The 25,706-nt window shown below is 42.1% G+C and overlaps 1 protein-coding gene across 2 annotated transcripts in view; it reads left to right on the top strand.

Moving 5' to 3' along the window:
• KLHL23 (kelch like family member 23) overlaps positions 1-25,706 on the top strand; it is a 47,884-nt gene that overhangs the window by 15,549 nt on the left and 6,629 nt on the right. Inside the window, exons 1-3 of one of the 2 annotated variants that reach the window (XM_019971309.2) lie at positions 13,269-13,592; positions 14,510-15,724; positions 19,282-19,434. In XM_019971309.2, coding sequence (XP_019826868.1) covers positions 14,512-15,724; positions 19,282-19,434 — 1,366 coding nt within the window. In that variant the 5' untranslated portion in view covers positions 13,269-13,592; positions 14,510-14,511. Of the gene's footprint in view, positions 1-13,268; positions 13,593-14,509; positions 15,725-19,281; positions 19,435-25,706 lie in introns of those variants that run through there. The other variant, XM_019971299.2, reaches the window with a different exon arrangement.

Here is a 25,706-nt window from a genome sequence, read left to right as displayed (position 1 = left end):
CTAGACATTGCCAATAATCCCTGTTTGAGAACCACTTAATGACTAAAAGTCTGTATGCTTTATCCCTGGATGAAGTGAAGATACAGCAATTGTACAGACAGAATACTGCTACTCTTACAGCGACGGATCCAAAATATTTTCCTCTGTGTAATAATTTCCTTATGACCAAGTCCACAGCCTTGTCACATCATAGCAATCACCACCTGAGTGTTTAATATTTTTGATGCCTAACTCAGTCACTTCCTTCATGCATTAGATACATACGAGGCTTCTTTTCCTACCCATGTATTATATGTGCTGTGCTGGGCTAAGTTGCTTCAGTCCTGTCTGGCTCTGTGTGATCCTATGGAGTAGCCCACCAGGCTCCTCTGTGCATGGGATTCTCCAGGCAAGAATACTGGAGTGGGTTGCTGTGCAAGATCCTCCAGGGGATCTTCCCAACCCAGGGATCAAACCTGTGTATCTCACATCTCCTGCATTGGCAGGAGGGTTCTTTACCACTAGCACCACCTGGAAATTCCTATATATTATATGTACTGTGGCACAACAAATCTATTAGTTTCAATCTGCTTTTGTAGTACAAGTACAGTCTTTTATAATATGAGTTATAATTACATCTTTATTCTACTTTTTAAAAAATGTTATCTCTGATATACCCACATATTCATTTACTGTCATAGCATTTGAATTTTTTTTAGCTCCTAGTTTGTGCTAGTCCTGAAGGAGAGTTAGAAAAGATCATCACTTATAGTCTCATAAGCTCCTTCCAGGGGACAGCTGGTATGTCACAGGCAGGCCCCAGACTGAGCTCTGCTAATAGTGTGATAATGGGACTGGAATTTATAGCCGCTTCCTACCCTTATTATGAGATATGCTTTTTTCTTTCAGAAGATGAGAGGGAGAGCCCTTTGCTGACTTAACAATCCCACAGCACATCTTTAGATGAGACCGGCTGTAGGGAATATATTAATAGTAATTAATTGCCTTGACTCTTACCTAAAACCCTATCATTTTTGTACCTTCTGATGGGTTTCTTTTTCAGGTGGACAGTGTGATGGTTCTGTTGAAGAGAGATTTTTTTGATGTGCTCTACTAGGGCTTATGGAATAATATATTTCTGGCCAAAAGCTAAATCTATCTGACTTATGTCATACAAACTGATATCTATGTGATGATGGTTCATATTGAAACAAAACAACATAAATGTTCCTAACACAGACATTCTTAGAAACACTCATTGCTTATTCAAGACATTACTTAGTAAAAAATTAGTTTGTCTTTTATATTCAAATAATAAATTTTCAGATTTATGTTTAAACAACTAGTAAAATATGATTACAATTAAACTAACATTTGTCACATGGGATTTTAAAACTGTACAAACTGGAAAACTTGCTCATTCACATTTTTTTCTACCCCTCTACAGTCATATTCTGGATTTTGTTACATACCAAAAATCTCAACTCTTTTCACAACTTGGTCTATGCAATGTTCTACTTTCCTCAGTTCAATATGAGAATATGTTCTTTTAGGGATTTATTAACAAGTTAACCTTTTTCAGATTTAAATCCAGAAAAATATCCTGTTGCACAATTTTTGAGGGGAGAAAAAGACTACAGTAAGCAAATATTTTGAGAGTCTACTATGTGCAAGAAAGCAAACCTAAATAAAACAAAAACCTGTGGACGTTTAAGAAGTGTAGGACTATGTCTTACAAAGAATGATGTCCTTCAAAGCGTTTACAGTTGATTGAAGGGTGAGATACATATATATGTAATTCATAATTCCCAAGTATGCTTCATAAAGCATCTTAGTAATCAGCATAAAAAGTGTTTAAGTCAAGGAAGGACTAGATGACCATACAGTATTGTGTTTTGTATTCGCTCAATTGATTAACTGTGATAGAAGCTTTATGAAAGAGGTAGACTGTGATCTATACATTAAGCATGGAAAGGACCTGGAAAAATGGAAAGGACTTGATAGAGCTTCCCAGATGAAGGGAATAATGTGAGCCAAGATAGGGGTGGGTACAGCATATTCTTTAGGTAGTGATAATCTATTAATATCTGGCCTACTGAAGTTAAATGTTTACACTGGGGAGTAGTGGAATAAAGCTTTGTAAGTAGGATTTGGCCAATTTATGGACAGATTTGTAAGCTAATCAATGGAGTTTGAATTTGTTCCAGGTACCTCTTAGGAGCAAGTAAAGGGAAGTGATGTCAAGAAAGTTGTGTTCAGGTGGTATGAAAGGTAATGTACAGCTTCGGAGGAAAAGGAAGAGATGACACAGAAAAGTCTTGCAGTAAGTCAAGGTAGAAGTGATAAAGACCTCCTAAGCATGCTGTGAGTGAGAAGGAAAATGAAGAGATATGTCAATCAGATGCAGGCTTCCCTGGTGGCTCATGGTAAAGAATCCGCCTGCCAAGGCAGTAGACATGGGTTTAATCCCTGATCTGTGAAGAGCCCACATGCTGTGAAGCAACTAAGCCCACACACCACAACTACTGAGCTTTAGAGCCCAGAAGGCACAACCATTGAAACCCGTATGTTTCGAGCCTGCGCTCTACAACAAGAGAAGCCATTGTACTGAGAAGCCAGAGCACTGCAGCCAGAGGGTAGCCTCTGCTCTCCGTAACTAGAGAAGAGCCCATGTGCAGCAGTGAAGAGCCAGCACAGCCAACAATAAATAAATGAATTCATTAATAAAAAAATAAGCCTGATGCTTTGAATTTGAAAATGAAAAAAAGCACAAAACTTTTAGATCATGTTCTGCAGGAAGGCAGTGTCTGTGGATTGTCATTTATATAATTTCTTGAAGAACTCTGAGCCCTGAGCAAATTTTTAAAGCAAATTCTGAAAGTCTTACTTATAATCTGCTCATATTTTCACTGGTATAAAAAATCTTTATTGAGTGCCTGTTATGTGGCAGACACTGTTTTAGGAATACTAGAATGAATGGGGGATATACAATAAACAAAACATAAAATCACTGCTTTCATGGAGTTTATGTTCTAGTGGGAGAAATCTCACAATGAACTAAAAAATATGCAAAATATATGATATCATAGATGGTAATAAGGATTATGCATTAAAGCTGGGAAGGGGAATAGGGAATAACAGGTAGGATGTGGAGATAATTTTAAATAGGTTGGTAAAAAAAAAAAAGGCCTTGTTGGGAAGTTGATATTTGAGCAAAAAATCCAGTAGAGGTGAGTGACCAGATCATATAGTATTTTTGGGAAAAGAGCTGGGCAGGCAAAAGGAATAGCTAGCAGTGAGACCCTGAGGCAACCCATTCCTGGTGAGGGGAGAAGCTGGCCTGGGTAAGGGGGTGCTGGAGATCCTTGTAAGTACTTTGATTTTTACTGAATGAAATAGAGAATCATTGGACAGTTTTAATCTGTGACTGAGGAGAGTATCAGTCTGTTTTGGTTGATTTGAGCCAGTGCTCTTACTTTTTCTGGGTCCCTGCTGGCTCAGATGGCAAAGAATCTGCTGCAGTGTGGGAGACCCAGGTTTGATCCCTGGGTAGGGAACATCGCCTGGATAAGGGAACGGCTACCCACTCCAGTATTCTTGCCTGGAGAATTCTAAGGACAGAGGAGCCTGACGGGCTATGTAGTCCATGGGGTCCCAAAGAGACAGACACGACTGTGTGACTAACACTTTCAGCCAGAAGAATAGCTTCCCTGGTGGCTCAGACTGTAAAGTTCCGCCTGTGGTAGGAGACCTGAGTTCAATTCCTGGATCAAGAAGTTCCCCTGGAGAAGGGAATGGCAACCCACTCAAGTAGTCTTCCCTGGAGAATCCCATGGTACTTTCTCTAGCCAGAAGAATTGGGTTTCTTTTTTTTTTTTCTAATTGAAAAAGATCCTAGTTTATTATCTTCTTCCATGTATTAATTTTATCTGAAATTTAGCTTTAACTGTGGTACCGGGCCTAGATCTGATAGATAGCGTGCCTGATGAACTATGGATGGAGGTTCATGACATTGTACAGGAGACAGGGATCAAGACTATCCCCATAGAAAAGAAATGCAGAAAAGCAAAATGGCTGTCTGGGGAGGCCTTACAAATAGCTGTGAAAAGAAGAAAAGTGAAGAGGAAAGGAGAAAAGGAAAGATATAAGCATCTGAATGCAGAGTTCCAAAGAACAGCAAGGAGAGATAAGAAAGCCTTCCTCAGCAATCAATGCAAAGAAATAGAGGAAAACAACAGAATGGGAAAGACAGAGATCTCTTCAAGAAAATTAAAGATACCAAGGAAACATTTCATGCAAAGATGGGCTCAATAAAGAACAGAAATGGTATGGACCTAACAGAAGCAGAAGATATTAAGAAGAGGTGGCAAGAATACATGGAAGAACTATACAAAAAAAGATCTTCATGACCAAGATAATCATGATGGTGTGATCACAAACCTAGAGCCAGATATCCTGGAATGTGAAATCAAGTGGGCCTTAGAAAGCATCACTATGAATAAAGCTAGTGGAGGTGATGGAATTCCAGTTGAGCTATTTCAAATCCTGGAAGATGATGCTGTGAAAGTGCTGCACTCAATATGCCAGCAAATTTGGAAAACTCAGCAGTGGCCACAGGACTGGAAAAGCTCAGTTTTCATTCCAATCCCAAAGAAAGGCAATGCCAAAGAATGCTCAAACTACCGCACAATTGCACTCATCTCACACGCTAGTAAAGTAATGCTCAAAATTCTCCAAGCCAGGCTTTAGCAATATGTGAACCGTGAACTTCCAGATGTTCAAGCTGGTTCTAGAAAAGGCAGAGGAACCAGAGATGAAATTGCCAACATCCACTGGATCATGGAAAAAGCAAGAGAGTTCCAGAAAAACATCTATTTCTGCTTTATTGACTATGCCAAAGCCTTTGACTGTGTGGATCACAATAAACTGTGAAAAGTTCTGAAAGAGATGGGAATACCAGACTACCTGACCTGCCTCTTGAGAAACCTGTATGCAGGTCAGGAAGCAAGAGTTAGAACTGGGCATGGAACAACAGACTGATTCCAAATAGGAAAAGGAGTACATCAAGGCTGTGTATTGTCACCTTGCTTATTTAACTTATATGCAGAGTACATCATGAGAAACGCTGGACTGGAAGAAACACAAGCTGGTATCAAGATTGCCGGGAGAAATATCAATAACCTCAGATATGGAGATGACACCACCCTTATGGCAGAAAGTGAAGAGGAACTAAAGAACCTCTTGATGAAAGTGGAAGAGGGGAGTGAAAAAGTTGGCTTAAAGCTCAAGATTCAGAAAACGAAGATCATGGCATCTGGTCCCATCACTTCATGGGAAATAGATGGGGAAACAGTGTCAGACTTTATTTTTGGGGGGTCCAAAGTCACTGCAGATGGTAACTGCAGCCATGAAATTAAAAGACGCTTACTCCTTGGAAGGAAAGTTATGACCAGCCTAGATAGCATATTGAAAAGCAGAGACATTACTTTGCCAAAAAGGTCCATCTAGTCAAGGCTATGGTTTTTCCAGTGGTCATGTATGGATGTGAGAGTTGGACTGTGAAGAAAGCTGAGTGCCGAAGAATTGATGCTTTTGAAGTGTGGTGTTGGAGAAGACTTGAGAGTCCCTTGGACTGCAAGGAGATCCAACCAGTCCATTCTGAAGGAGATCAACCTTGGGATTTCTTTGGAAGGAATGATGCTAAAGCTGAAACTCCAGTACTTTGGCCACCTCGTGCGAAGAGTTGACTCACTGGAAAAGACTCTGATGCTGGGAGGGATTGGGGGCAGGAGGAGAAGGGGACGACAGAGGAGGAGATGGCTGGATGGCATCACTGACTCGATGGATGTGAGTCTGGGTGAACTCTGGGACCTGCTGATGGACAGGGAGGCCTGTGTTCTGTGATTCATGGGGTCGCAAACAGTCGGACATGACTGATCGACTGAACTGAACTATGGCACCCAAAAACATATCCTCAGTGAAGCACTGTCTTTTAAATGACCCTCCCTCCAAGTGTAGTAAGCTAGTTCCTATTTTGAGAATGAACCAGTGGTCTTTCATATGTTTTTTGAACAAGTACCCCAAAAGTAACATATGGACTCACTTCTACATTTTTAGATTGATATTGAAAACTTTTCATTGTAAGTTTAAACATTTTCCAAGGTTATAACTTCTAGAATATTATAAATAATGACTTTTTAGTAGGCTTTAAAATAACACTTTAAAATCTATTTAGTGAAAGGTAACTATAATTATTTGAAACCTACCATGATTCCTTTAAAAATACATAGACAAGTTGTTCTTTAACAGTGAGGGATTTTTATCTTATTCTTTTTTAAAGATTTATTATTTATTGTTGGCTGTGTGGACCTTGGTTGCTGCATGCAGGCTTTCTCTAGTTGCGGCCAGGGGGGCTATTTTTCATTGTACTGTGCGGGCTTTTCACCGCAGTGGCTTCTCTTTTTTCGGAGCGGTCTTCAGTAGCTGCAGCTTGCAGGCTCTCGAGTGCTGAGTAATCATGGTGCACAGGCTTAGCTGCTCCAAGGCATATGGGGTCTTCCCAGACCAAAATTCGAACTGGTATCCCTTGCATTGCCAGGTGGATTCTTAACCAATGGACCATCAGAGAAGCCCTCTTTTTTTTTTTTCTCTCGAGCTCATGTTTCCATTCTCCCAGAGAATGTTGTCCTACTGAAAATATAGGCAGTCCTCATAGGAAAATTTGCAAAATTATCATGCAAAATAATCTTTGTAATCAGTAAGAACAACTGTGATTGTCCTGTGACCTTCAAGTTTTTTTTGTCAAGATATTAAAAACTGACTGGTATCAGAAGACAGTTTCTATATGTTTCCTATAAATGTATCGGAAAATGAAAAACAGTAGGACCAATATTTACTTGGTGTACTTCCCTGGTATCTCAGGCTGTAAAGAATCTGCCTGCAATGCAGGAGACCCGGGTTCAGTTCCTTCTCCTGGAAGGATCCCCTGAAGAAAATGGCAACCCACTCCAGTATTCTTGCCTGGAGAATTCCATGGACAGAGAAGCCTGGTGGGCTACAGTCCATGGGGTAGAAAGAATCGGACACGACTGAGCAACTGACACACACACACACTGCAATTAGAAACATTGGAAATAAAAGTATAAGTTTTTTTGTAAAACATTTATTAAGAATAAAGAGTTTTCACCGCCTTCTTTTTGTCCTATAACTTACAATAGAGAGTGATCATGTTTCTATGCCTTAGTGAATTGTCTTATTTCTAAAGTTGGATCAGCTTCCAACATTTTATCCTTTGCACTTGCAATGTTGTGACATATCTCCAAGAGTTCTTTTGAAAGTGAAAATTTTTACCAGCGTTACTTCTTCTAGGACACTGTTATCCTTTTTTTTCAACAACAACCACTTTCCTCTTTAAGTCAGAAAGTTCACCTGCACCGAGTTCAGCTGGCTGCAATCTGGTCTTTTCACTGGTGGCACGGTCAACATTCCCACGCTCAGCCCTCTCTCCTGGAACTTCATTATGCTAAATTCAAGCTCTGCTTTTGGCAATATCACTCTTACTTCTTTGCTACGTTTTCATTTTCGTTGTCCAGTGCCCTCTTTCAATCATCTATTTTTGTAAAATACTGTGCAGATTTATCACAGACAGGAGGCAAGACAACTAGAAGCTTTGTTGTCTGTCTGTGAACTGAATAACAGATGCACGCTGACCAATCACAATGGACTTTGAAAGAAGAGACGTGATTGGTCGCTAACCATGATGCTCACCTGTTACTTATGCAGTGATTTGTGGACTGAAGAGCTAGAGGACAAAATTTCTATTTTATGCAATTAAAGTTATTAAAAATACACAAGAGTAATTAAAACTTGAACCCTGTTTGATGGATTGGTGTTATTTAACAAAATGGTGGTAACTGAAATTCATGCATATTGGAAACATTCAAAGAAAGTATCATCTATATGTTTTTATACTTGAAAATCTTACTACCTTTTAAACTTCTCTGAACAAATATGTACATAAATTAGAATTTTAACTATTTTATGTTCTTGATTCTCAAGTAGTAAAAAAATTTCTAGGCTGATTAAAAGTCAGACACGACTGAGCGACTGAACTGAACTGATTATTATAATTAACCAAACAACATAAAGACGCTTAAATTAAATCAAAAGTAAAAATTTATCAAAAATTATTTCAGTCTGATGAATTGGGCTATTTTCCTTTCATTTAGACCATGTATCTTGGCTAACTATTGCTTCCTGCTGGCATGAGACAGACTTTAGGATCAGTGATATTCCTGTTTTTCATTTCTATAGATACAGTTCCTGAGAAAATGTGTTCACACAGACAACAAGATAGGAATGAGAGGAATTTTATTATAGCAGTGCTATTCATTTCATGGATTCTTTCCAAGTTATTTGTCAAAAATGCTCTTTGACTTTTGTTGAAAACAAGGAACTGGAAACCTTCTGACTTGTGAAAGCACTTGTTGCCCAGTCATCAGAATGTTTATTTTCCAGGAAGCATACCCAGAAGGCTTTGCCAAGATGTAGCAACTCCAGGGGAGCCCCATGTACCTGTGCTGATTTTATACCATACAATTCCTGAGACTGTCCACATAGCAATCTGAGTGGAATGAGCTGGAATTGTGCAGTGCACAACTTATACAGCTGTATTCAGTGGCTTTATAAATTATACCTATTTTTTTTTTACTTAACATCAACTCATCTTAATGAGTAGCTTAAATGAAGTACACAAAATTTTCTGTATATACTGGCACATTTATATGTATTGATAATGCTATCACAATTAGCATACCAAACATTTAACAATGTAGCAACATTTAGTGGAAAGATGTACTAATAAGGTTAAAAACAACAAAGTTGTTATTTTTATAAACTGTCTTTTGAAAAGTACAGTGTGATGTCCAAAGGATTCCAACTCCATGCCAATCTCAGTATCTGCCACGAGTCTTTCATGTCTCATCTTATGGTGGCTCTTTATTTCCCTAAGACTTGGATTCACAGATGGCATGGTTGTTTTCTTGAACAGTGTCATTAATTTATTTGATTTATGAATGCTAATTATATATTTCTGAGTGCATCGCATCTATTAGAATTTGCAGTGGATTTCTGATAAAGCGTGTAGTAAAGAGGAACTGCTCTTGCTCATACCGTTCTGTTGGCAGGCTGCTCTTCTTCTGGCAGGTTGAAGCAGTCTACTCTATGCTGATATGCACTTTTTTGGGCTCTTTTCTTTTAGTTATAGTAGACATGTAGCTGATATATACTTTTAAGCAGTAATTCAAAACCAACGAATGTCAGGCAGTGAAAGCAAAAGTATTAGCTGGGCTCTGCAGCAATCTGAAATAACTACACAAATGACAATATAGTAGTGAATTCTGTTATTCGAGAATCATTTGTTACATGTTTACAAGCTATTATGATTCTAGAAGCCCTCCTTTGAGTTAGATAGAGCCTGTACTTACTGTATAACAAAGAGCATCATGCCACAAACAGCCACACTTCCATCTTCAATCAGTCACAATTGTGTCCTCGAATGACAACACCAACAGTGACATCACTCCTCATTATGAAGGACAAACTTTAATTACAATTAACTACAAAGTTTGTAATTTTGGAAGAAATGTTAATCAGATACTAATTTTCAAATTGAGGTTGTGATAGAGGAGTGCAAATATCCTTTCATTATGGGCTTCTCTGGTGGCTCAGATGGTAAAGAATCTGCCTGCCATGCAGGAGACCCATGTTCGATCACTGGATTGGGAAGATCCTCTGGAGAAGGGAATGGCAACCCACTCCAGTATTCTTGGCTGGAGAATTCTACGGTCAAAGGAGTCTGGCGGGCTACAGTTCATGGAGTTGCAAAGAGTTGGACACGACTGAGCAACTAACATATACACTCACACTTTTTCATTATAATAGTTAATATTTATATACCACATCCTAAGTATTTTCATGGTCATTTGATTAGTTGCTAAGTCATGTCTGATGCTTTGCACCCCGTAGACTGCAGTGCGCCAGACTTCCCTGTCCTTCACCATTTCCCATAGTTTGCTCAAACTCATGTTCATTGAATCGGTGATGCTATCCAACCATCTCATCCTTGGTCTTCCCCTTTTCCTCCTGCCCTCAATCTTGCCCAGCATCAGGGTCTTCTCCAATCAGTTGGCTCTTCGCATTAGGCAGCCGAAGTATTGGAGCTTCAGTTTCAGCATCAGTCATAATTTTGCTTTATCTTTCCAGTAACCTTATGTTAGTTGAGAAAGTACTGATATTTTCTTTTACGAGTCAGAAAATTAAGGATCTGAGAAGCTCAGTTAAGCTACATGATAGATAAGTGACACAGGAGAATATTAAGCCTGAAAAAGATCTCATATACATTTCTTCTCTACTAAACTGTTTACCAAATGTTGAGATAGTAAATCTTTCATTTTTCTCCCATTTTAGGTCTGACATTCTAATTGTGCAAAAGAATCATCTGATGCCCTTGATTAAAATGCAGATTCTAGCATCCCACATAATTCAATTGAGATGGTCTGACTTGTGGAATTAAACTAAAATCACCCAAATGAGAACAGAGGCCATTTATTCAGATCTTGCTATAGCCAGAGAGTCAGAACATTATTTGCCTTTGATAGAAGCTCAAAGGCAGGTAGGGGAGTGGACAAGCTTTGTAAAAGAGGAAGAAGAGGAAGGTCTCCAGTTTGCTTTATTTGAGGTTGTTGGCCTGGTAAATAAAGCTCCAGGCCAACTATTAGAATCAAGGAATATTTTATGCGATTGGTATGGGGAACAAATTGGCTTTCTCTGGTTGGTCCTGAGTTGGAAGTAGGGGTAAAAATCAGTAAGTTGGCTGTCACTGACCACTTCCTGGGTCAGAAAGATCCCCTGGAGAAGGAAATGGCAACCCACTCCAGTATTCTGGTCTAATTGCTGGTCTAATTGGTCTACTCTAATTGCTGCAGAAGTTGTGGTTTGGCTTCTTGGGCTTTTTGTGTGGTTCAGAGTTCTGTTGTCATATACAGTCTGGTCATTGTTTGTATATTGTCTCTCAGACCATATTCTGAGAAACACACTGGGGCTCTGGTGTTCTTTCATCCTGGTCTCCTTCCTCCCTTAAGCTGGCTACACTGTTGTTGCCAATGCTGCTGCTAAGTCGCTTCAGTCGTGTCCGACTCTGTGCGACCCCATAGATGGCAGCCCACTAGGGTCCTCTGTCCCTGGGATTCTCCAGGCAAGGATACTGGAGTGGGTTGCCATTTCCTTCTCCAATGCATGAAAGTGACAAGTGAAAGTGAAATCACTCAGTCGTACCCGACTCCTAGTGACCCCATGGACTGCAGCCTACCAGGCTCCTCTGTCCATGGAAGTGTCCAGGTAAGAGTACTGGAGTGGGTCGCCATTACCTTCTCCACCTGAGCCACTGCTACTGCTGCTGCTAAGTCGCTTCAGTTGTGTCCGACTCTGTGCAACCCCATAGACGGCAGCCCACCAGGCTCCCCCATCCCTGGGATTCTCCAGGCAAGAACACTGGAGTGGGTTGCCATTTCCTTCTCCAAGGCAGGAAAGTGAAAAGTGAAAGTGAAGTCGCTCAGTCGTGTCTGACTCATAGCAACCCCATGAACTGCAGCCTACCAGGCTCCTCCGTCCATGGGATTTTCCAGGCAAGAGTACTGGAGTGGGTTGCCATTGCCTTCTCCTACCTGAGCCACTAGGGAAGCCCATTAAGTATACTAGAGGGCTTTAGCTTCAGAATCCTCAAGGCTAGTGGGAAATTAACAGTACTTAGGCATTTACCCATCACTATAGTCAAAATTCTCCAAGCCAGGCTTCAGCAGTATGTGAACCGTGAAATTCCAGATGTTGGATTTAGAAAAAGCAACGGAACCAGAGACCAAATTGCCAACATCTGTTGGATCATCGAAAAAGCAAGAGAGTTCCAGAAAAACATATACTGTAGTTATTGTTGTTCAATTGCTAAGTCATGTCCGACTCTTTGCAACCCCACGGACTGCAGCACGCCAGGCTTCTCTGTCCTTCACCATCTCCCAGAGTTTGTTCAAGCTCGTGTCCATTGAGTTGATGATGCTATTGAGCCATCTCATCCTCTGTCATCCCCTTTTCCTCCTGCCTTCAATCTTTCCCAGCATCAAAGTCTTTTCCCAATGAGTTGGCTGCTTGCATCAGGTGGCTGGAGCTTCAGCTTCAGCATCAGTCCTTCCAGTGAATATTCAGGACTGATTTCCTTTAGGACTGACTGATTTGATCTCCTCAAAGTCCAAGGGACTCTCAAGAGTCTTCTCCAGCACCGCAGTTTAAAGGCATCAATTCTGCGGTCAACCTTCTTTACGGTCCAACTCTCACATCTGTACATGACTACTGGAAAACCATAGCTTTGACTAGATGGACCTTCATTGGCAAAGTGATGTCTCTGCTTTTTAACACACTGTCTAGGTTTGTTATAGCTTTTCTTCCAAGAAGCAACTGTCTTAATTTCATGGCTGCAGTCACCGTCCACAGTGATTTTGGAGCCCAAGAAAATGGTCTGTCACCGTTTCTATTGTTTCTCCATCTATTTGCCTTGAAGCAATGGGCTACACTGTAAACTCCATGAAAGTTATGGACCATCTTTCACTACATCGTTTCCAGTGCCTATGCCTAAGCAGGCACTCAATACAGTCTTGCAAATGAATGAATGAAAATGTTTGATATTAGGTTTTGTTGGAACAAAAAAGTTCCAACAAAGTGAACTTTCTGGTGTAGCATATAGACACCTTTATGTGATTGGACTGGCTGCCACCAGAAGAAAGACTGGAGACTGCTCCTTCCAGCTACTCTAAATACTGGAACCTGAATCCTTGGCCCTGGCTACTTTCAGTTTTTCTCAAAGCTCCAGGTTAACCCAAACTGTACCAATTAGTCCCTGGGGCTCCAGAGTGCTCTCCTAAGGGGTAGAATGGAGTTCATGGGAAAGTAGCCCCTACTTCTGGCATTTTGAAGGTAACCTCAACCCCAGACCTATAGCTTTGTTGTATTCTCTCCAACATCCACCCGCAATTCCACTCCACAATTAGGTCCTGGGCTGGGGAGAGCTACTGAAAGAGGGAGAAAGGAGGCCCCCAATCCCTATATCTGGTTCTAAATCAGGACTTATGGAGTTTGTCTAGAGAGAAAACTCTCGGGAGTGTCTGTGTTGGGGGTGGGGCTAGGGAGACAGGTCTAAGGAAAGAGGGAAAAGTGGCCCGGGCGGTCTCCTCGGAGAAGCCTTCCCACCTGCTGCAGGGGGAGCCTCGGGTAGGAGTGCAGCCGCGCGCCCGCGCGCCCACCCCGCTCCTGCCCGCAGCGCGGCCCCGCCATCCGTGAGTTCCCGCGAGTGGCCCCGCGCCCCAGCAGCGTGGGGGGCTGTTCGGTTGGAGGCGGGGAGCAGCCGGGGCACCAAAATAGGAGCCGCTTGTGGGCTGGAGCTGCGCTAGCAGGCAGCCTCCGCCGCGCCTCTTCCAAAGATGGTCAGAGGGTCCGGAGGCGCCCCCGCCCCCGCCCCCGCTCGCCGCTAGCCCGCAGGTCCGCACCGCGTCCCGGAGCCACTGCCGGAGGTAGGTGCGGAACGGACCCGCCGCCCGAGGCCAGCCGGCGGGGAGCGAGCGGGGCCAGACGCGGGAAGCGAGGCCACGCCGCCTTCCGAGCCCGCCTGCGGCAGAGGCGCGGAGACAATGGCCGCGCGGGCGGCGGGCCGGGCCGAGCGCGGGGCCGTCCGCGACGCCGTCCCCACACCTGTGCCGCGGCCCGGGACAGAGGGACGCGGCACCCGGCCCAGTGGACGGCACGCGGCGCCCTCGAAGCGAGTCCCCGCGCCGGCCTCCGGGCGGGGCGGTCCCCGGGCGGGAACGCCGGCTCCGGGCCCAGGCGCGCGGCGCACGGAAACCCCTGCGGCAGTCCGCGGTGGTGGCGCGGGGATAGAGGGGCCGCCGTCCGGCCGCTTTACTTTCTGTCCTTCCTTGAGCAGAAAGGCACAGGGTTTCCCTTTTCCGAGATTTCTTCTAATCAGTTATATTTCTGTCATCCGTTTCCTGGCAATCGATGCGACTTGAAAGGAAGACGGAGCTCGGGAAAAAGGTTGAATTGGGGCCGGCCAAGGTCCAGCCTCGAGTGAGGTGACCTCTTGGACGCTTGGATTGTCAAATGTGAGGTCTCTCTAGGACCCTAACTCGGGGCAGATTGAAGAGATTGGGTAAATGAGGTAGCAAATAAGTATCTCTTTTTGAGAGGACCCACTGAATAATCCGGGGGCCTCATATCAGACTACGAGCTACCCTGAAATTAAATTGACCATCAAATAAATTATGAAATAGTCTATCCACGTTTTGCATTTGTGACTTAGACTGCTAAACTTAGTCTATCTAGTTTTGCATATGCGATGTTAATCAATCATTGCAATGACAGGAATATTGGGCACTGATTATCTGGGATAATATGCAAAATTGAAAACACGTTTGTTTCATGTTTATTGCAGCCATGGCTCTAAAAGGACAAGAAGATTATATTTACCTTTTCAAGGATACCACGCATCCAGTGGATTTTCTGGATGCATTCAGAACATTTTACTTGGATGGATTATTTACTGATATTACCCTTCAGTGTCCTTCAGGCATAATCTTCCATTGTCACCGAGCTGTTTTAGCTGCTTGCAGCAATTATTTTAAGGCAATGTTCACGGCTGACATGAAAGAAAAATTTAAAAATAAAATAAAGATCTCTGGCATCCACCATGATATCTTGGAAGGCCTTGTAAATTACGCGTACACTTCCCAAATTGAGATAACTAAAAGAAATGTTCAAAGCCTGCTTGAAGCAGCTGATCTGCTACAGTTCCTTTCAGTGAAGAAAGCATGTGAGCAGTTTTTGGTAAGGCACTTGGATATTGATAATTGTATTGGAATGCACTCCTTTGCAGAATTTCACGTGTGTCCAGAACTAGAGAAGGAATCTCGAAGAATTCTGTGCTCAAGGTTTAAGGAAGTATGGCAACAAGAAGAATTTCTGGAAATCAGCCTTGAAAAGTTTCTCTTTATCTTGTCCAGAAAGAATCTCAGTGTTTGGAAAGAAGAAGCTGTCATAGAGCCAGTTATTAAGTGGACTGCTCATGATGTAGAAAATCGAATTGAATGCCTATATAATCTATTAAGCTATATCAACATAGATGTAGATCCAGTGTATTTAAAAACAGCTTTAGGCCTTCAAAGAAGCTGCCTATTAACTGAAAATAAGATCCGATCTCTAATATACAATGCTTTGAATCCCATGCATAAAGAGATTTCTCAGCGATCCACAGCCACAATGTATATCATTGGAGGCTATTACTGGCACCCTTTATCAGAGGTACACATATGGGATCCTTTGACAAATGTTTGGATCCAAGGGGCAGAAATACCAGATTACACTAGGGAGAGCTATGGTGTTACATGTTTGGGACCCAATATTTATGTAACCGGGGGTTACAGAACTGATAACATTGAAGCTCTTGACACAGTGTGGATCTATAACAGTGAAGGTGATGAATGGACAGAAGGCTTGCCAATGCTCAATGCCAGGTATTACCACTGTGCAGTCACCTTGGGTGGCTGTGTGTATGCTTTAGGTGGCTACAGAAAAGGGGCTCCGGCAGAAGAGGCTGAGTTCTATGATCCGTTGAAAGAGAAGTGGATTCCTATTGCAAACATGATTAAAGGTAAGTGCAGACTGTGTTTATTCTGTACTTTTTAGGTGTTTGAGATTAGACAAAGGGTCTCTCACAGATAACGTTATAAAAAATTTATCACTTTGGAATGCTACCTTGGAGCTATAGTTGGATTATACAAATCAAATAATGCTACCTAGAATGTTCGAAGTAAAAATGTAATATAGCAGTCCTCAACTTGACTGAGAGTTATTTGGTCAGAGTATGCTACCCAGGCTGGAAAAATAATGTTATTTATATAAGAAAACAGTCTAATTCATTGTACCTACTCTAGAGCCTGTTTTGAATCTATATCTTGCTTTCAGTCAAGAATTTATATTTAAATCAAAGGCTAAATGAAGAGAAAAAGCTGGGTGGTTTTATTCATGTTTATTTATTATTATTATTATTTTTTGCTTGCTCTTGAAATCAAAGCTTTTGAGTCTTGCTTTTAAATATTCACTTTTTTTTTTCTCATCATCTGATCATCTGTCTTTTAAAAGGTCTTTCATTAAAACCTTGAAAGGTTTGGTCCCTGTAGGGTGTAACAAATTACATTCTTTCAAAAACTAGAGGACATATAGCCTCTGCTCTTTGTGATTCCAGTCATATCTTAGAGGGTAGAGGAGAGGGGCAGATCCCCTGTCTCCTGCACGCAGCCCACACAGCCATGTACACAATTGGGTCTCAGTATTTGTCTGATAAACACTGTTTTTTTTCTGCTGTTTGGTACCAGATTAGCCTTGTTGTTGTTCCCTCCTACTGGAAGAAAAGTTAAGCTGTAATCTCATTTATTTCATTACATATATTCATTGGTGCTGGGGAGTTGCACACAAACTGGTAGGTTGTTACTAAATTTGAGTCATTTTATCCCAGATGTTTCTTCCCAGGCCTTTCTGTTTCTTTTTTAATGCTAGCAAGGGTGTGGGAATCTGACCTGGCCTGGGAATCTGACCGTGTGTGATCCTTGGATGAGAACAGGAAGCCTGAGACACAAAATGGTCTTGTGACCAGGCACACTGCTTCTGAGGCCAAGCTGCCTGGGTCTATATCTAAACCTCTCACTTACTTGCTGGTGAGCTTAGGCAAATCGTTTAATCTCCCTGTGCCCCAGTTTTGCCATCTGTACAATGGGGGTGACAACATTACATGGTTTAGGGTTTGAGGGGATTAATTTAATTTATGCTTGTGAATCACTTAGAACAGTGACAGGCATAGAGTAAGCACTCAGTAAGGGTTAGGCATTATGGTCATGAACACTAAAATGTTTATTTATTTGGCTGTGCTGGGTCTTAGCTGTGGCACGTGGAATCTTTGACCTTTATTGCAGCATTGGGATCTAGTTCTCTGACCAAGGATTGAACCTGTGTCCCTGCACTGGGAACGCAGAGTCTTAACCACCAGACCACTAGGGAAGTCCTGGTCATGACCATCCTTATGGAAGGACGTGTCAGCTTTGATAGGGCAGAAATATCTTTCATATTCCATTACAACCTCTCTCCTGCATGCCTAAAGTTTCCGCAGTAGTTGGCAGGATGGGAGAAGTGGCTTCAAGCTCAGTGCTGTTGCTGCTCTGGTTTTCACTCTGCCTGAGCTTGACTCCCCCATTTACTAATTCCCCTCCCTAGAGTGGCTCTAAATATCCTAACTCCTTTCCTAGGAAAGAAACAAAGAAAGTTCAAATATTTTAGCAGCTGTTGTAAACCTGGCTATATTTCTGCCTCTGCTTCTTAATGATAAGATCACAGTTTCGGTGGTTTTGTAGTTTAGAGTATATTTCTTTGAGGGCTGAAATGTATTACTTTATGAAATGTTGTTAAATCATATTTGAAACAATGTTTCTGGAAAGAGAAATGCAGCAAGGGTGTCTACACTGTCAAGAAAGCCGCAAGTGTTCTCACATTAGCCTTGAGTGGAATGGAAGACCCTCTTACACTGAAGTCCTCCCCTACCTCCTAGCTGGGTCTGAAATTCCAGAGTTTTATATTTTTTAACTTAAATTTCGATTCTTGATTATATCTGACCATCCCTGGGAAGGGTAACACTTCTGTCAGTCAATTGCACTTTCCGCAAGTGCTGGTTCTGACGGGTAGACTCATGATGAGCTTTGTTTCCCGTTTGTCTCTAGAAAGAATAGCACTATGTTCCCCAATTTGTTTTATTTTGTAGTCATGAAGTGAACTAGCAGCTTTCCCTGGTCATGAGCACCGAAATTGGGCAGAGTCAAATTTCAAATTCATTTCCTTTTTTAGTTTAGTCATGTACAGAGAAGAAATAAATACTTGACTGTTCAGGACTTCCCTGGCGGTCCAGTGGTTAAGACTCCAAGCTTCCAGTGCATGGGAGGCAGGTTCAGTACCTGGTGGGGGAACTAAGATCCCATGTTGGACTCGGTACAACCAGAAAGATACATTAAAAACAAATACTTGGCTGTTTAGAAAATCCTAACTTTTTTCTCTTTCATCATAGCTGCACTGCTTACAAACTCGCTTTTGTTTTGGAGTAGAAATGTACAGGGAGATTGAACTGCACCTTGCACAGAATGGGCTAAGTAAAATGTTGCTTGAAAGACTAACCTGACGTTTTCAACTAAAATGAGTCTCCTCATCTTTCTTCCTTGGAGAAGGAAATGGCAACCCACTCCAGTACTCTTGCCTGGAAAATCCCATGGATGGAGGAGCCTGGTGGGCTACAATCCGTGGGGTCGCAAAAGAGTCGGACATGACTGAGCACTTTCTTTTCACTTTTTTCTTCCTCATGTCTTCTTCCCCTGATGAATCCACTTCCTCTTTATTTTTCTGTGGCATTGGTGTTTCCCAGTTTTCTGCGCTCAGGACCTCAGAATGAGTCTTAGACGCGTCAGTCTTTGAAGCCCATCTGTTCTTCTGTGTCTCTTACCTCGGTATCCTTCCCCCACACTCAAGGCCCAGTCTAAGTCAGACCTCGGTACTTTGCACCTGGGCCAGTACCTCTCTCTTTCTGACTCTTGCCCTTCTATTTCTGTAGTCCCTCTCTTCCTCTGTTTAAAATGTCCTGCTGAATTAATTGTATGTTTCTTAGTCGGGCATGAGGATCTTTTGCTGTGTGGCTTCAATTTACCACATCAGCTTTAATTCCCACACGACAGCCCCAGGAGTGCCACCTGCCTGCTCAAGTGCTGGGGATCAATCCGGGCTGCATGACATTGTCCAGTGAGTCTTTGTGTTCCCCTTTCCCTCCGCTTCAGATGGCTTTCTCTTATCTCTACCTGCCGAAGGCCACCTACCAAGGCCCAGGTCAAATTCTGCCTGCCAAATTCTGTGATTCCCCTAGACCAAGCAATGTCTCCTTGCTCTGAACACTCACAGGAGTTCTCTACCCTGCATTCTAATTATTTGTATTAATGTCTCACCCCTCCCTTAAAAAAAAAACTGAGGAAGCCTTAAAAATTTTTTTTCCTATCCTTTGTAACTCCTGGGACAATGCCTTGTGTCTAACGTCCATTTTAACAAAAGCAATAATAAACAGTCCAATATTCACTGCAAAACCAAAAGACCAATCTGAAGATGTGATTTTAATTTAACACACAGGCGTAGGAAATGCTACTGCCTGTGTCTTACATGAAGTTATCTACGTCATTGGCGGCCACTGCGGATACAGAGGCAGCTGCACCTATGACAAGGTCCAGAGCTACAATTCAGATATCAATGAATGGAGTCTCATCACCTCCAGTCCACATCCAGGTAACAAATTACTGTCTCAAATAGTACGTGTTGTGATGCCACTTATCAACATAAAAGATGGCTAAGAATATGCTGGAAGTAGACAGTACTAAATTTATAGTACACTACACTTGGATATAATTAAAAGGCCCCAAATAGTCACATGTTCATCTGACAACAATCACAATTAACTTATTCCAATTCGAGGACATCTACAGATACTTTCCCTGATGTCTTTACATGACAAATATTTTAAGCCTGTGTGGTTAAAAGTATTAGTTCTTTTAAAATTTTTTTTACAAAGATTCTGTTCTTCCGTTTCCTATTCCTTAGTTGTATGCTTTTTTTCATTTACTACCTGTGTTACAGAAAACAGAATTTTTATGGACAGGTAAAAACATTAGTCTGTCAAGTAGGTGGGAAGGATATCTGTTAATTCCTTTTAGGAGGTGATTTTTTTTTTTTAAAGAAGCATGTTCTTTGTGGGTTTCAATAGGTGTGAAGCACTTACTCCTGTGATTGCAGGGCTCTTTGTCGGCCTTAACAGTCATCACAGGAGCTTGTCTGCCCACAAAGGGTGGCCTGCCTTCTGTGGTGTCCTTTGTTCTTTGGCTTGTCTCTTTGGGTAAGGCTCAGGGGAAAGCATAAACCTCTTACAGTTATGCCATCTGGTTAAGATTCTTTTCATTAGGAAAGTTTCATGTCACCGTATCACTATACTACTTTGAATCATTTTCCATATGGCATCAGGCCATATGTCAGTCCATATGTCCATATGTCAGTCACTGGAGAGCATAATCAAAATTCACAAGCTTGACCCATCTGAGAAGAAGAATAATAGCTAACCTTCTTGAGCACTTTCTATAGGTCAAGTACTGCCTAAGCACTTGGCATGAAATACTACCTTAAATTCTAACTACAGCCCTGTGAGTTGGTATTGTTTACCCCTCTTTTACCCCATATTTGAAAATGGAGGCTTAGAAAGGGTAAGTAGCTGTGCCAAGGTCACGGTTTGGAAGTGGTGGTCAGGATTCAAAGTCAGGAAGTTTGAGTGCATTAACCTGTGGCATAACCAGCAAGTAGTCTTCCTCTCTGGAAGGGAGCAGGCTCTGCTGCTTTTAACCAATGCAGCTAGTTTGCCCGTGCGTCATGTGTGTTGTGTCATCTCACAGTTCAGGGCGAGCACACCTGAAGCTGGGTCTGTGTCTCCATGTACAGGACTTCCACAACAATCAGCCAGATGCTGTCCTGGCTCTTGAAGACATCACGGAGGCAGTCATCTGTCTTCTAGTAGTTCAGATGTATTATCCTAGAATCCCCACAACGTTCTGTTATAACTAGTGAAATTATGGTAGAGAAAAACAGTAACAGTCATATTGAATGCAGGCATGCCTTGTTGTTTTGTGCTTTGTAGACATTGCATTTTGTACACACTGAAGGTTTGTGGCAACCCTGCCTTGAGAATTCTGTCAGTGCCATTTTCCCAACAGCCTTTGCTCACTGTGTCCTGTCCCATTTTGGTAATTCTCACAATGTTTTCAAACTTTTTCATAATTGTTATATTTGTTCTGGTGATCTTTGATCAGCAGTCTTTGATATTCTATTCTAATTGAACTGGCATTTTTAGCAATAAAATATTTAAAAATTAACATATATCTATTGTTTTTCTAGACATAAAACATTATGCTGCTGCTGCTGCTGCTGCTGCTGCTGCTGCTGCTGCTGTCACTTCAGTTGTGTCCGACTCTGTGCGACCCCATAGACAGCAGCCCACCAGGCTCCCCCATCCCTGGGATTCTCCAGGCAAGAACACTGGAGTGTGTTGCCATTTCCTTCTCCAGTGCATGAAAGTGAAAAGTGAAAGTGAAGTTGCTCAGTCGTATCCGACTCTTAGTGACCCCATGGACTGCAGTCTACCAGGCTCCTCCATCCATGGGATTTTCCAAGCAAGAGTACTGGAGTGGGGTGCCATTGCCTTCTCCAATAGACTACAGTATAGTGTAACCATAACTTTTTATGCCCTGGGAAACCAGAAAATTTGTGTGGACCCTTTATTGTGATGCTCACTTTATTACTATGTTCTGACCGAACTTCAGTTTCTTCAAGGTATGCCTGTAATAGCTAAGATTAGACGCTTTACCCTCTGAGCCACCAGGGAAGCCTAAGTATGTGCCAGGCACTAACTTTTCCAGTACTTTCACATGTATTAATCCAGTGAAAGTGTTAATCACTGAGTCATGTGCGACTCTTTGCAAACCCACGGACTGTAGCCCATCAAGCTCCTCTATCCATGGGATTCTCCAGGCAAGAATACTGGAGTGGGTTGCCATGCCCTCTCCAGGGGATCTTCCCAACCCAGGGCTCAAACCCAGGTCTCCTGCATTGCAGGCAGATTCTTTACCATCTGAGCCACAGCAGTCCTGTGAACTAGATACTGCTACTGTTTTATAGGTCACTGATGCACACAGACAGTGAAGAGGTTGCCCGTGGTCAGCTAGCTCAGGCTGTTGTGAGTTTCAGATCCAGGCAGCCTGGCTGGAAGCCCACGCTCTGAACAACTACGTTGTTACTTCATTTGATCCTCATGTTAACCTAAGTTAGATATTATTCTGACTTATCTTTACAAAGAAGATCCAATATATGAAAAGTCAGATCAACAAATCAGAGGGCAGTTGTCCACACTAGAAGCTTAATTTATATTTCATAAAGGGATTGCTTTAAAAATAAATCTTCCATAACACACTTAAACTGGATATGGCTTGTTGACTGATGGAGAGCCACTGCAGGTGGCTTAGTAAGACTTAAGCCAAAGGATGTAAAGCCATGGCAAATTGAAAAATCAGTCAGAAATGAATATTAAATTACATTATCAATCCCTGGGAACATAGAATTCCACATGGAGCATTTTGATTCATGTTGAACATAAAATGAGAAATGAAGATATATTATCACCTATGTTGTATATCTTCTGTTTGGCTCTCACAGTGTTCAAAATATTTTTTAACTGGCTTGTTATCAATATTTAAAATTCAGGAGATTTCAAATAAAAATCATTATTTCTGGCCTTTAGGAAAATTGCAAGATCTGTCATCATATTCCTTCCTGGCAACAATCACTGGGGCCAGGTAGTGGCTATTCCCTTCAGATGAGGCTTCCATTTCACCACAGACTATTCCATGCTTCTCACATCATAGAGCTTGAGGGGGGCTGCTGTATTTCTTACCCCTGCCTGGAGAATCCCAGGGACAGAGGAGCCTGATAGGCTGCTGTCTATGGGGTTGCAGAGTCGGACACGACTGAAGCAACTTAACAGCAGCAGCAGCCTGCTTCATTCGGCTAATCTGTTATCTCCTTGGCCCTGGGAAGCGTTTGGATCTACATCCTCTGAATTATGGCAACTTAGGCTTCCTATGGGGCTTCCCAGGTGACTCAGTGGTAAAGAATCCGCCTGCCAATGTAGGAGATGCAGTTCGATCCCTGGGTTGGGAAGATCTCCAGGAGAAGGAAATGGCAACCCACCCCAGTATTCTTGACTGGGAAATCTCATGGACAGAGGAGGACTACTGGGGTCGCAGAAGAGTCAGACGTGACTTAGTAACTGAACAACAACATGCTTCCTATATGTTTTAGGAGCACCTCCTGAGAAGCGTAAAATGCCAGTCGTGAGTCTACCTTATAGATATGTAGCTTAGACTGCAAATAAATGACTATTATTATTTTTTAAAGGTAATATAAATGTTATCTTTTTTCTTAATGCTTTTAAGGGTGATTGCTTTGTATAGTTGAAAGACAGGGGAGTATAATTCCATCAAATTCAAGATAACATTTATTGAGACCTTACCTTGGGAAAGATACCATTGTATTGATAGTTATTACATGAGACATTAAAGATGATTAATTTTACTGCCACAGGAAGTCAGAATATAGTAGTAAATACACATACATAACAGGAACACAATCTTACAAATAGGTGCTATTGAAATTGAGGGCAGAGAGAGCATCAGTCTGATTAAGGGGATCTGACAATCTTAGGAGGCTTCCAGGAGTAGGTTGTTACGATTTAGGCTTTCTGGCAGAAAGTTAGCCAATGAAGGAATGCTAATGGGAAAATTCCAGGTTTACTCCAGTTCTTGGGAGTAGAAGTGTGAGTGAGATGCAAGAGGGAAGAATGAGAGACCAAATGACAAAGTTTATTTGAAAATCATGTCACGGAGGGCTTTGAATGGCCTCCATAAATTTTAAAAATAGAGAAGTACCAAAGTTTTCAGAGCAAGAGAATGCTGCATTGTCAGTTTTAGTTTTAAGAAAAGAGTTCCTTTGAGAGTAGACTGGGAGAAAGATGGCAGGGAGGCCTACTCAAGCTATAATATGCCAGGTAAGAAATACTAAAAGCCTGCAGTGGCAGGAGTAGAAAACAGGCAGGTGTGAGGAATAGTGTAGGTTCATCATTGATTGAATGGTAGTGATCACCCCCTTGCGTGATTGGACATTGGGGATAAGGGCAAGACTCTCTGGCTTATTGACTGGCAGCATTGAAGTAGCAACCAATGGGAGGGGAGAAGTGGAGGGATGATAAGCTCAGTTTTGAGTGAAATGTCAAGAACTAGTTACTCAGACAGTAAAGAATCTGCCTGCAATGCAGGAGATCAGGGTTCAATCCCTGGGTTGGGAAGATCCCCTGGAGAAGGGAATGGTAACCTGTTTCAGTACTCTTGCCTGGAGAATTCCATGGACAGAGGAGCCTGCTGGGCTAGAGCCCATGGGGTTGCAAAGAGTTGGGCATGACTAGACAACTAACCAGAGAAGGCAATGGCACCCCACTCCAGTACTCTTGCCTGGAAAATCCCACGGACAGAGGGGCCTGGTAGGCTGCAGTCCATGGGGTCGCTAGAAGTCGGACACGACTGAGCGACTTCCCTTTATTTTCTCACTTTCATGCATTGGAGAAGGAAATGGCAACCCACTCCAGGGTTCTTGCCTGGAGAATCCCAGGGACAGGGGAGCCTGGTAGGCTGCCGTCTATGGGGTCGCACAGAATCGGACACGACTGAAGCGACGTAGCAGCAGCAGCAGCAGGACAACTAACACAACTTAGAAGAGCTGTCCATAAAGCAATGGGAAGTGTGGTTCTGCAGTAGGAGGAAGAACGTGGGTAAATACAGAGACCTGGGCATTGTTTGCTTAGAGATGATGGCCAGGTGTGGAGGTGAATAAGATGCCTTGGGAGGTTGGGACTAACAACACATAAATGAGCAGAATCTTGAGAAACAGCATTAGTTAAAGGAGGAGCTGAGAAAGAAAGAAGAATGTGTGAAGAACCCAGGAGAAGCAGTAAGTGATAGGGAAGAAAAATCCGTGGAGAGCTGTGTCCAGTGGGGAGAATGTTCTCTCTTGGCTCTGCCCTTTATTTACTTATCTAATCTTGGGCAGCAGCTTAAGCTCTTGGGTCTTACTTTCGAGCAAAATAAGGATGTTAGATTAGATAAGCTTTACAGTTCTTTTCAGTGAGAAAAAAAATCTTAAGTAAAATTTTTAAAGCATTTTTTAAAAAGTGGATATTGAATACATGAAAATATTATGGTTGTTTCTGAATGCCTGCATGGCTTTGTTCCGATCACTCTTGTAAAACTGAATATCGACTGCCATGTTTTTATAGTGAACATTTGTGTGTAAACTCTGAGCTGTTTTCATACTGGGTTTGAAATTGCTCATTCATTCATTTGTCCAACAGATATTTGCTGAGTGCTTTCTAATGCTGTGTACAGTGCTAGGAACTCGATAAACAAGATACAGTACCTTAGCCTCAGTAGCTTCATAGAGTGACCAATAAGAAAAAAGTCAGTTACAGCTGAGCAGGTTTCCACCAACTAAAACAGAACATTATGTTGCATTTGGGTAATGGGAAAAAATACCAGGAATCATTTTATTTTTATACTTTTTAAAAACTGAGATGTAGTTTATGTACAATATAAGTTCTAGATGTATAATATAGTGATTTACAATTAAAAATTTTTTATACTCTATAGTTATTATAAAATATTGGCTGTATTCCCTGTGTTTTACAATATATCCTTCTAGCCTATTTATTTTATACATAATAGTTGGTACTTTCTTAATCTCCTACCCCATCTTGCCCGCCCCCCCCCCCCCCCCCCCCCCGCCCATTCCCTCTCCCCACTGGTAGCCACCAGTTTGTTCTCTAGATCTGTGAGTCTGGTTCTTTTTTGTTGTATTCACTAGCTTGTTTTATATTTTAGATTCCACATATAAGTGATTCATGCAATATTTGTCTT

The sequence above is a fragment of the Bos indicus genome, chromosome 2 (assembly GCF_029378745.1).
Source record: "Bos indicus isolate NIAB-ARS_2022 breed Sahiwal x Tharparkar chromosome 2, NIAB-ARS_B.indTharparkar_mat_pri_1.0, whole genome shotgun sequence".
NCBI lineage: Eukaryota > Metazoa > Chordata > Mammalia > Artiodactyla > Bovidae > Bos > Bos indicus.
Note: the sequence above shows the minus strand (reverse complement) of the source record. Positions and strands in the feature narration are given on the sequence as shown.